Consider the following 12,691-nt stretch of genomic DNA (forward strand, 5'->3'; position numbering starts at 1 on the left):
AATACCTATGTGAGGCCCATTCCCGACTATTTTCAATATGAAGACAAAACCACATTCACTAGGCACTGCGGGGCCACCTGAAAGGTAAAAACACAGCCCATTGCCTCTGCTGTCCCCGGTATACTCCTGGAACAAGGGTGGGTGGGGCAGTGGTTACAATTGACAAGTGCATTACAATCCCGGATTATGCTGCAAATAAAAACAAAATATAAGGTGATAAACTTAGGCTTACTTATATTGAGGTATATCCAGTGTTTATATCGCTATTTGTGAAAAGATATTTGTTCAAAACTGTTGTTTTGTCAGAATTTGATCAAAAATGAGCTTGATACATCAATTTGGACCAAACAATGACTCATGTTCCAGTTAAATTGACCTGTCCGATTTCCATTCAAAACGAGTCACTAATTACGCAATATAATCGCTACCAGTCTTAGATACATATGCTTTATTGCATAATGATTACTTTAAATAATGATCCTTTAGTGCATGAGACGATCTACAATGACTTCAAGCATGCTCAAAACATATTTATTGTCAAAAATAAGATTTAATTTCCAAACTTCAAGCCACATTGTTTATACCGGAAGCCGCTATTTTGATTGAATTTATTGAAACCCATGCTAAACCGATCGATATACAGTATAAAAACACTACGCATCGGTAACTTCCCTTTACAAAAACTGGAGGAGCGGGCACACAAAAAAAAAATACATTTTCAAAAAAATATGAGCGGTAAATCCGCGGAACAAAATATATCAATTTGGTGTGGCCTTACACTTAGATGAATTTTGAAATTTTAGTTAAAGTTCCACTGTGGTTAATTCAACACAAAATGTGATCCTATCAATAGAGTATTACAGGTAAAAGGTATCATTTGTGGAATACTGAGAAATCCTTAAAGAAAACCCCTGAATTTGATTGAAACGAACCCATGTTTTTTTCTAATTCCAAGGTGCCTAGAATAACTTCAAACAATAGATAATGTTCATTTAAGCCTTTTTTACATGTTGTTTCTTTGTTAAATGTGAACCTTTATTTCTTGAACCTCATTTGTTGTTTATGTTTTATTCGCACTCCATATACAATTAAACATAACTGAAGAGAGAACATCCTCATCATTTATCTTATACAATATTTACGGAATGAATTACGTGATTGATGTCATTATCTCGGTATGAACGAAGTTGGGCTGGTTGAAGTGTGTGAAGTCCGAAATACTACTACTACTACTACTACTACTACTACTACTACTACTACAACTACTACTACTACTACTACTACTACTACTACTACTACTACTACTACTACTACTACTACTACTAATAATAATAATAATAATAATAATAATGTCATTATAGGGGTATTAACAAAGTTTGGCTGGTTAAAGTGTGTGGTTTCCGAAATCATAATAATAAAAAAATAAGAAAGATTAAAAATAGAATAATAGCAAACACATTTACAAATATAAATTCAACAAGTCACATAATACAGAGCCGATGTAGGTTGAATACAAATAGAAATAGATAAGTTGTCATGAGAAACTGCAAATAAATGCACATACATACATAATCTGATGATGAGCATATTATACTTATTTTCATAAGTTAGATAACTTCTATGTTTTACGGATTCTTTAATATATATGCACAATTTATTATTTTTATTTTTAATATCATATTTCAACAATTTTATAAACATGCTTGATCTAATGTAAACTTATAATACCAATATAACAAAGATACATGTTTTGTCATTAGTCAGTTACTTAAACCGGTTTTGAAAATAATAGTATTCAATAATAGAGGCTTTGATAAGCATGAAGACTACAAGGTAAAACTATGAACCAGAACAAATTGGCTTTGAATGGCATGAGCTATTAAATAAACGAATAATTTGAAATTGAAATAGCAAACATTTTCTCGTGTGTTTTCGGAATAAGAGGGCAATATTTCAATTTTTTAAATATTTCATTTTTACATCGGCTAACTTTGACGTTTATTTCACTATGTTAACACAGTTAGGGCCGATCAAGCCTAGGCGCGGTTTCAAAATAATCTTGGCTTGAATGACCCTTAGCTAGCCATTTCGCTTAAATAATTAACAGTTCTCAGCAATGTAAGTCAAAAACAAACTTTTCAACAAAACACTTCCTTGTCACAATATGTAAATTTCCGGTATTGCGATTCCCGGTAGTATTCGTTACTGAAACACGGAGGAAAGGTTGCATTAATGGTAAATCTAATTTAATTTTCCTTGCACCAATAGCTCCGTTTAAACACTTCAAAATCTTTGCTTGTGTAAGTTTTGGTTACCAGGTATCCGTCGGCAAAATTATTTCGTGGAAATGTCGTCATGGTGCAAGTGCTCTTCTTCGTCGTGCAATTATGCCCAAATCACCCTCAAGTGATAATTATATTTTGCGGGAGCGAATTTCTAAAGTAAATTGTAACAATATATAGTTACATTTGTATAATTGCTGTATACGCATCATATGAAAGTGTTGCCCTCAATGTTCTTTATCTGACCAAAAGGTGGCAATAATTCGACATTTCATATCTAACCCAATTATGCGTTTTAGAGCAATAAGCAACAAATTCATATCCAAAATAAGTCACTTTGGTTTTTTTCTTTTATAATGAGAATTTGCACTTTAAAATCGGCTTAAAAGACGGAGTAAATACAAAACTAGGTGTAATGCAAATACTTGTATAGAATTAAAACTGTCATATTGTTTATAAAACAATGCTTCAATGTTTCAGCTTCGGGCAACGCTTTTAACGCTTGTTTACTTTCTGGTGGCAAGAACTGGAGTGGACGCAGGTATGTTTAAACATATCAAGTATTATTTCATGCATGAATTACGGTTAACATTGTCAAAGCCTAGACCTTATAAATCCTACATAACTACAGTGCATTTTGCTGGCGTAGGGTAGGTGGGTCAAAAGTTCGATGGTGTTAGGAGGCGTTGTACCGAATTTTGAAAATAAAGCTTTGACTTGTTTTGAATAATTTTGTACAATAATGTGGATTTTCAATGCTTGGTGACCCAATATTTTTTTGGTATCATGTGAAAGGGTTTGATGGGAATAAAAATATGTAAACACTATATCGAAAAATAATATTACAACAAACCTTTCTGGCCTTGAAAGATTGTAAAATTGGTCACTTTATGTCCGATATCAATTTAAAAAATGCAATAAAGTAATAGTGCGTAATAGTTCAATTATTTTAGATTTTTGTATTTGCGCTCATTTATTTCATATTTAGGAAATTAGCTAGCAATTCCTTTTAAAATGATACCAAATTTGTTTTTGGCTTACCAGGCATCACAAATGAACATTACTGTCAAGTTGTGCGTCGGATAGCTTAATAGAACTTACATGATAAAACCACTAAAACTCCCAAATTAAACCGCACACTTGAAACGCATTATAAAATATTTGTTACTTCGTCCGCAGTATTTTTATATTGTTTTCGTACCCTACCTTAAACAAAAGCGATCAGACTGTGTAGACAACCAACTATTCTGGATATTGAACAATTGAACAGATTGTAATAATCAAACAAGTTTAGGCATGATGAAAAATAATTGTGTGGTTAAATGATGATATGGATAATGATTTAAGGCCAGATTAATTGAATAATGATTCAAAAAGTACCATTTGATATTGCAACTTCATTAGTTTAAATGTGAGTATTGGTGTAATGATGAATGTTATCATGCCAATCTGATGCAAAAGAAATCTTTCTGAGAGGGGTATGTATCATCCAAAAAACGATTCGGGTGATAAGAATGTATCAGTATTTGCACTTATGTTTCAGTACTTACTATTTACTTTCAACAGTGACCTGTTCAGCTGGAGGTAACGAATGTGCCTCTACCGCGTATTCGTACTGTAAAACATTGACACCCATCTGCGCATGCGCCGATATAGCCCCTGATGCAAGTGGCACATGCACCCCAAAAGGTAAACATGTTTGAACAATGTCAATAAACGATTTATTTGTGTACTAGTTTATAACAAACTAAATTGTTTAATCCTCTTTCGTCGGAAACAGCGCTTTTATTAACACTTACTTTCCATTCAAAATTGCACAACGTTTGAGGAGATAGGTGAATTTAATGCTACATGTTTTAGTTATTATTGATTTTGTTATGATAATTGATATGTTTTGCAGTTTGTACCCTTGATAGCGAATGCATAGCATTAGATGCCAATTCTAAATGTACCTCCGGTTCGTGTACGTGTACGGATTCATATTATCTCGACGGCGCTGACGATGAAGCGAGCTGTGTTGCCAACCGTATGTATTCGTATATCGATGATCCTAACACCAGGCATCTGTTTTATTAACGCATAGTGAATGCTATGAATCAAAAATGTTCATTTAATGGGCCTTTAGTCATATAAGTACTACTATATCTTGAAAACAGTTGTTTCATTTTAAGTAATACAATCAATTCAAATTATACAAAGAAACACTAAATGTGATGTCTTTTCCATAATCTATTTTAAACAACAACTATTTGATAGAAATGCATATTGAAATACTTCACTTGGTTTTCTATAAAAGTGAAAATATAACTACTGTTTTAATAAACACTCAAGCAGCATGCTTAAAAGCTAACCACAATCCAATATTTCAGCCGTTGGCACAACATGTGCATTAGGAGAGTGTTCCGGGCTAACTGGCCAGGTATGCGACAATACATTGGACAGTCCAGTGTGCGCATGTGCTGACGGTTTTAAGGATGTCAGCTCCACCTGCACTGTAAATGGTATACTATTTCGTTATAGTTTAGTCTTTAGGAAGCGTCTTATTGCCAAAGTCTATAATATTTTGTATAGCTAATATCACGTAATCAGGACTTTAGTATCTCCCAATAAGGATATACCATCTCATTATTACGAGATAATTAATTATTATTTTAAATAACCTACAAATATGGGGCCATTGATTAAAACATAGTATATACTGCGGCACTAGCACGCTTTCATATACTTAAGTACATGGGAACAAATCTCATGTATGCATTGATATTGTCTGACTTAGATGACGAATTAGTAGTTGGCCGATTATTCACTGAGTTTTTCCCACTTACCTTGCAATACACCATCACAAAACGGCATATCTTATAGTAAAAATGTCGACGAACCATCATTATATCAATATGCATAACTACGTAACGAACCCATCCTTATAATTACACACCCTATCAAAACAAAAGAATAATGTATCATGTTGAATCCAATTTAATGTGAATTGCTTATTCTATGGTAAATATGTGAAGATTGGTTTATTAGTTATGAATTTTTGCCGTTATGACAACATCGAAGAGAAAAAGTAATAAAAACATAAAATGACAATAATTCATCATTCCGAGCTTAAAATCCAAAAGTTACGCCTCCTTCTAACATCAATTATTGGACCCGCCCCTGAACAGTATTCCAAATATCCATAAAATGCAAACATCAGAACAATAAAGAGATACATTGTACATCTTTTATACTAGAACTTCTAGCGATCATGACAAACGTTTGGTGTGTTACAGATTCTTAAACTTTTTTTAAACGTTTAATGAAGATATGCCTGTTTTGTATCACACCCCAACGTATATTACTTGTAATTTGCACTGATCGGGTATGAATCTAACCCTGAAGCATATAAATACACCTTCGTTTTTAGCTGTTGGGGACACGTGTACAGCGTCTGGGTACGAATGCATGACTGTTTCGAATGCCTTCTGCAGCACTTCAGCGTGTGCTTGTGGAGCAGCCTTTACCGGAGATCCTTGTGTTGGAGCTAGTGAGAATCTTGTTGTTTTCGGGCCGTATTTATTAAGCATCTTGATTAGTTACAATTTTTAACTTAGTGAAAAATTGCCTTTTTCTTATTTAAAATTTAATAAAAATGGAAAATGTTTGTACACCATAATTATGAAATTAAGGAAGAAAATGTTCTAAACAATACTTGCATATGAATAAATCTGAACAAAAGTAGCGTATATTTAAAATGATCGTGGTAAAAAACTACTAAACTCAATTAGTTGAAAATAGATGATTGAATACGGCCCGAGTACAGGATGGACAAAAAGAACAATTGTTTATAGAGGATATGTTGTATACGTTGTGCATTATATATATATATATATATGTTACGTTGTGGTTAAAATTATGATCTTATTATCTGTGTGTATATACGCATAAAGTTTTCACAGATAATCATCATACTATTGATAACGATACTTGCTACTGGTTACCAGGAATCGTTTATTATTCATATCGTCATAGGTATGGACTTGTTCCAACATATCACAAGACTGCTATTTTAAATTATGTTTCCATTTGAAACAAAATGAAAAGTTTGTTATTGATCCAGTCAAACATAATAGGTTTGTGAAATTTAACTCGTTATGAAGACCAAACACAGCTCAAAAATTAACATTGAACTATTTTTTAAAGGAAAAGTCGGAAAACTTTAAACAGTTTACGGAGAACAATCGTTTTCTGTTATCAGCGACGTTAACAGGATCTATACTGATGTTGTACTTACAGCTGTACCCAGCGGTTCTGAACTATCAATTGGTTTAAGGACATTGGTTTAAAGAAACTTCTTTGATTATTTATTTGCTGTAATGCCGATGTGTCGCTGAACATAATGTCAATATCTACGTTGATATAACACATTTAGAACAATTACATTGTTAGAATATATTCATGGTTACTTTTAATTATGAACATCTTTCAGACATTGGCACTAAAGGTGACGTCAGCCACAATTTCTATCAAAACACACGTGCAAATATTATCAATATATACAAGTTTCATTTTATTCATATCAAATACATGTGAATTCATATGTGTTATTGTTACAATTTAGCTTGTTCCACCAGCGCCGATTGTATAACACTGGACGCCAACTCTGAGTGCGTTGGAACTGCATGTGCCTGTAAGGCGAACTATGCCGTATCTCTAAAAGGAACTAGCGGCGATTGTCAGCCAGGTATTAAGTTCGCTTTCACGGTAAAAGAGAACGATGTAAAAAATGCAAGAAGTGAAAGAAGATTATATGTTTATTAATATTATTTATGTTCCAACTGTTAGCGCGTTAATGTGAAAGAGCCGCTCTGTCATTTTGTCGTACGGCATTCAACGGCCATGTGATTTTGATGCCAGTAATTTCCGCCCTGATGTGAAGTACCTTAATTATAAATCTATCTGAGTCAATTCGTTTGTAATGGTGTTATGCTTTACTCAAGGTGTCGGTGCTACCTGTACGGCATCTGGAAGTGAATGTCAGAACCTGCTGGGAGGATATTGTGCCACCACAGTCTGCGCTTGTGCCGATATTATGGCGGCCTCAGTAACTGTGTGTGCAGCCACAAGTAATAGCCTATAAGTTTTGTTTTCCATCTAGAATAGTTACTTTATGTTTCTAAATAAAATTTTAGTTGTTGTTAACCAATGATATTGGTCATGCATAATTACCTTTTGAGGATATATGCTACTATTAAGATGGTTTATTTTAAAATCAAAGGTTCGATAATTATAGCAAAATCAAGTTAGTCCTAAATATTTAGAAAAGAATAGCATGATCGATTTCTGAAGTATATGTACTGAAAGAAAATATTTGATACACTTTCCCAAGCCATTGTTTAATCGGAGTTTACACTATTTACAATAACACAACGCTAAAAACCTCAATAAAGATAAATTCTAATATTCAAAACAAAGATTATTTCTCTCTCTGTTTTAAATGTTTACTTTTAACACCAGGTTGTACTGCGGATGCCACCTGTACAGCACTTGATGCTAACTCGGAGTGCATAAAGGACATGTGTGTGTGCAAATCAGGCTACGCACTTGATGGGACATCAAAATCGTGTGTGGCGACAGGTAATGCGGTTTATTTCTATCATTTAATTTCAAGGTTTAAATTTCAAGTTGTATTTTCATCCACATGACAGATAACAAACACATGGTGAAACGTTAAACAAAAAATAAAGAAAACGTAGTATGCTTGGCTAATTTACTAATGATACCGATTTTTTAATGCACGAAATATGTTGATTAAATCATTTGTGTGCATTAATAAAATAACAAGTTCAATACGAATGTAATAAACACTGGAGTATAACAAACGGAGACAATTTAAGACCAAATTCATAATATATAACGTGGTTAAGTCATCTTGGCTCACAAAAAATACTAGTAGCTACATAACTGTACAGATGTCGGATTTCTTCCAACAATTTTTAATGTATTTTGTTCATCTTTTTCATGTAGGCGGCAGCAATGCAATTACGGCATCGATCGCTGTCATGCTGATGAGCCTGCTAGTCAGTGTTCTGCAGCATTGAAATTCTACACAGTTTCTTTCTCCGGTGTACAGAACATGGACAACGTTTATGGACTTCGGATAACATGATTAATGGACTATCTGTGGACACACTTTTCAAACAGATATATTTGCATTTCATAAAATGTGGTAACTAAAATCAAGCCTGTATTAATCCAAAAGTAAGTGGGATTCCTGCGTGAGAGAGTTGTCATTTAATGCTTCTGGTCAACATCTGTAAACTAAAACATTTTTGGTTTTCTATTCACATTTTGAATTTCATGAATGGATTTATCCAACAGCTCATCCGTTGTAAAGATTCGTAAGAAGAAGCATCATACATATGACATATATGATCGTAAGGAAACCGCTTTGTTAAAAACTTTATTGAAAAGTTTCGATTAAGTGAAACAAATTGAAACAAAGACATCCAACTGCCATCCCATTTCAACACAAATAACTAGATCTTCACTTTTTTATAGCTGACACCATACATAGCAAAACATCTGTTTCTTTATCAAAAGGCTAAGGAATGTCATGATATATCAAGTCTGAAGAGTACTACACTTTCATTGTTCAGATTTGGTCGAGCTCAGTTTAACACCGATGTTCCCGAATCGTGGATGGTGTTTCTTCTTTATTCTTGTGTGCGTTGTGTGTGTATCAACAGTTTTTTGTTATAAATATAGTCTTAAATGTGGTTGTTGTTTCAAAGGATAACATATCGAATTGACAAGGTCAAAGTTTATGTTGTACAAATATTCATTTTAAATTTGGAAGTTGGTGATAACTAGGATTGCATGTTGAATTACCAGTGTGTATCTTATTTCTTACCTTTGATATAAACAAACAAAAATATATTCCATTATGCATATCAATATGTTTTTTGTTAAAGCTAACAATTAAAATGAACCAACCAATATCAGTTGTTTTTATTCCTTGTTTATTCTTTAGATTTAACTGAACTGAAAATAAGCCCAAACTCAACGGCAGAATGCTTTAAACTGCATCAAACAAGCGCTAAAATACCACTTTGGAACATTTTCAAATTTGTTATATTAAATTAACACAAAATCAATTACTAATAAGTTCTGACATTTTGGCGCACTATAGAGCTAGAGCATATTTATTTATTTTGTCAAGTCATTATTCGGTCTATAATTCAGAATTTAATTGAATTTTAAAGTTGTTAACGTCATCGTTGTTAACTTTGAAATCTAAGTTACTCTGGAAGTTTAATGACAAAAACTGTAATCTGCAGCATTTCTAACTCTTACTAGATTAAAGACAACTATTTCAGCCGTTCCTGCTTTATTTAAATATATAAGCTTATCATGAAATAATTCAGGTTTACAACCATCTCGTTAATCACGTTGTTAACTTTAACAAAGTTTTCAACTATCGGCGGAAATATCATGTTTGTTCTTATGGCTAAAGTATGGACATCTCAGTGGGAAAAAATTCATGACGCCGCGCTCACAAGGAAAGGGATACTAGTATACCATAATCAGGAAACTGACTTTAAGTGGAAATAGTCAGTGTTTGTACTTACTAGAACATTTGTATCTATAAATTTCCTGTTCAGATTTGTATAACCCGACATTTATGATTCATTCACAAAGCTAGTGGAACTGTGTTGATAATATAGGCATAAGATGCTTAAATTTGACCAAATTGTTGGGTTACTGACAACTGTAAAAAACATGTCATTAATGTATGGTTTTAATAAATGGATATTTCAAGACGTTGGTGGTTGAGATAAAATACTTCATTTCTTTAAACAGTGACTTTGTGATTGTTTTAATTCAAAACTGGCACGAACCTATAATCAATTTAAGTCGATGTTTGTATTAGAGACATTTCAAATTTTTGTTAGATGTTGAACGTTATCTTCTTAAAGTGTAAATTTCAATATTCAAATTATGAAATACCATTTGAGGTTTACAGACTTAATGATACCCTAAGGTAAGTTATTGTATGTGTGTATTGTCACGATTATGGACATAGTTCTGTTTAAGTGATGAACGTACACAATACTCAAGTTAGTTCATATACTTCTACCATCTTTTAAGATTTAAAGGGAAGACAGCATGTAAAATATATATGACATGTTTGTATTGGTGCATTTCCGTGTCGCAAAATTGTCATATGCATATGCTATTTATTTTGCAGCCATGGCATTTTATTACCAAATAAACAAATGACTTGAAATTTCTCGAATATTGGTGCAAGCAAATGCATTAGAAATTAAGTTCTATAAAATTGAGAAGCAACAAATAACCAGAACAGAACCACGCCTACTAATCAACAGCTCCACCACTTCCAGCGTTCCAAAGAAAACGAGCCGACACTTCCGGGGTGGAGCTGTGCCTTCTGTTTGTTTGTGCACACGTTTGTTTGACTTGTCTTTTATCATATATTTTTATTAAATTTATATAATGCGACAATCGGAGAATGCGGTACCGTGTAAAAACTCTACAAAAGATTTGCGATGATTTCGTTTTAATGTTTTACGAACAGAGGTGCCAGGAGCTTTTCTCCAGATACGGAATTATTCATATTTTGAGATATACGAGACTTTCAACTACACATTGCTGCATAACCAGGCCGTCGGAACGTTATAGTGCATGAAAATAAAACTGCTGCGTACAGTTCATACGCCGGCAAACATCAAAACTAACAAGTCGTTTTTAAAAAGGAAATATGCACATTTTTATAAAAGTGGCACTGTTGCTTTAGATTTGGCGCTTTTGAGTAGTGGTGGCGCTGAAGTATGATTTGAACAGAACTTTGTTATGATTTCAAATATATCGGGAGGAATACAATAGGGTGCCATTTTAACCATGCATTTTTTATATTTGCGTTGCCCATCTTTTGACTATAACCGCTCGTCTCGCTAATGTGCCCCTCCCCCTTCCACCACAAACCCCCAAACAACAACAAACAAAATCTACCTAGAAATACTATTGTAAATATTAAGGTCGAAATACATTGAGATGACTGCAGTCTTGATAACCAGTATCAATCACCAATTATTCAAAATTGTGAATGCATTCAAATTTAATTATACGAATTGAAATTAAGGCGCCAGTAACAAGGCACGGACAGTTGTTGTCATTTTTCATTTGTATTTAAAGCCAAAGGCACTTTATTCAAAAACAAATATGTCTAACTTAATGTAAAAAAATGCCCCCACGTGGGTCAGTCTAAATGAGGGACATGAAATCAGAACATCCAATCAAATGATAATATGTAGACGGCAATGATCCAGAGGTTTATGATAGAGGGGCATACTATAGGTTACACCGGATAAATGACATGTTTTAATTTAAATGAATTATAATGTTTAACTCATTTGACTTCAATGATCAAAACAAAAATAAGCAACTGACCTGTGAACATAATGATATAATTATGTTTTAACTGTTCACAAATGACGTGTTTTGTTTTATATTGATCAATGAAGTTCAATTAGTTAAACGTAATAATGTATTAAAATTAACATTTCTTTTTGCATCCACCTATATTGTGTCCCTTTACAGCTAAAATGTCACTTTTACGTTATTCGGCATTCAAAATGTATTTTTTTACAATTGAAGTTGAACATTATAGTGGACAATTTTTAAGCATCCATCAACGTTAGATGAAGCCACACGAAGAGAAAGAGAACGGCATAGAGGATGTTGAACCGGGTGTTTTGACATTTCCGGAGATAATACGATTGGTTTGTTCGTTTCAAACACTAGTTTAGTGTTACTGTAGTTTTTCACAAAAGTACACTTCACAACCTGACAAATCAAAATTTCAAAAAACTGTTTAAAAAAATAAAAATTCGTTCAGGGATATTCATTTTTTACCTCTTCTATATTATTTTTTTTCTATTTTGAAACCAAGACAAAACATTTTTTTTTCTACCATTACGTTTTTGTACATGTTATATAGGGTAAATCTCGCCAGCTGTCAACCGAAATCGAAATAATTACAAAGTAAATAAGTGTGCATGTTGCCAATAATACAATAAAATATACAGGGATAAGCCCAGTAGTCAAACATAAAAATAAACCCTGTTTGAGGGCAAAACGCACTAACCCAAACAACAATGACCACGAGACAAACATATAATCGAATAAAAACAACACAGACAATAAAGTCGTCAAAATAGATTTACAGATAAATGATGGCATTACCGCCTATCAACGTTTAGTGATACGCGTGTTCACCGAGGATAATGTCGAATCTCCAACAATTTTTTCATATTTATTGTGTCAGGTTGTACATAATTGGTTTTGCAGCCTGATGGTGCAATGTTCCCGTTCTAATGCCGGTGAAAAAAAAGTTAGACAAAAGT

General features: G+C 33.2%; 1 protein-coding gene across 1 annotated transcript; it reads left to right on the forward strand.

Moving 5' to 3' along the window:
• Positions 1 to 1,145: 1,145 nt before the first annotated feature.
• Positions 1,146 to 8,365, forward strand: LOC128230768 (keratin-associated protein 10-11-like). The gene is made up of 10 exons (XM_052943209.1): positions 1,146 to 1,175; positions 2,763 to 2,823; positions 3,849 to 3,971; positions 4,183 to 4,308; positions 4,652 to 4,783; positions 5,692 to 5,811; positions 6,886 to 7,008; positions 7,265 to 7,390; positions 7,782 to 7,901; positions 8,292 to 8,365. The coding sequence occupies exons 1-10, from the start codon at positions 1,146 to 1,148 to the stop codon at positions 8,363 to 8,365; spliced, it is 1,035 nt and encodes a 344-aa protein (XP_052799169.1).
• The last annotated feature ends 4,326 nt before the right edge of the window (positions 8,366 to 12,691 follow it).

The sequence above is a fragment of the Mya arenaria genome, chromosome 4 (genome assembly GCF_026914265.1).
Source record: "Mya arenaria isolate MELC-2E11 chromosome 4, ASM2691426v1".
NCBI lineage: Eukaryota > Metazoa > Mollusca > Bivalvia > Myida > Myidae > Mya > Mya arenaria.

Excerpts from the sequence above, each read along its gene's own strand:
- LOC128230768 (XM_052943209.1), top strand. The coding sequence starts at position 1,146 with ATGAATTACGTGATTGATGTCATTATCTCG. Across the intron at positions 2,824-3,848 it reads AAGAACTGGAGTGGACGCAG|TGACCTGTTCAGCTGGAGGT; the intron begins GTATGTTTAAAC and ends TACTTTCAACAG. Across the intron at positions 4,309-4,651 it reads AGCGAGCTGTGTTGCCAACC|CCGTTGGCACAACATGTGCA; the intron begins GTATGTATTCGT and ends CCAATATTTCAG.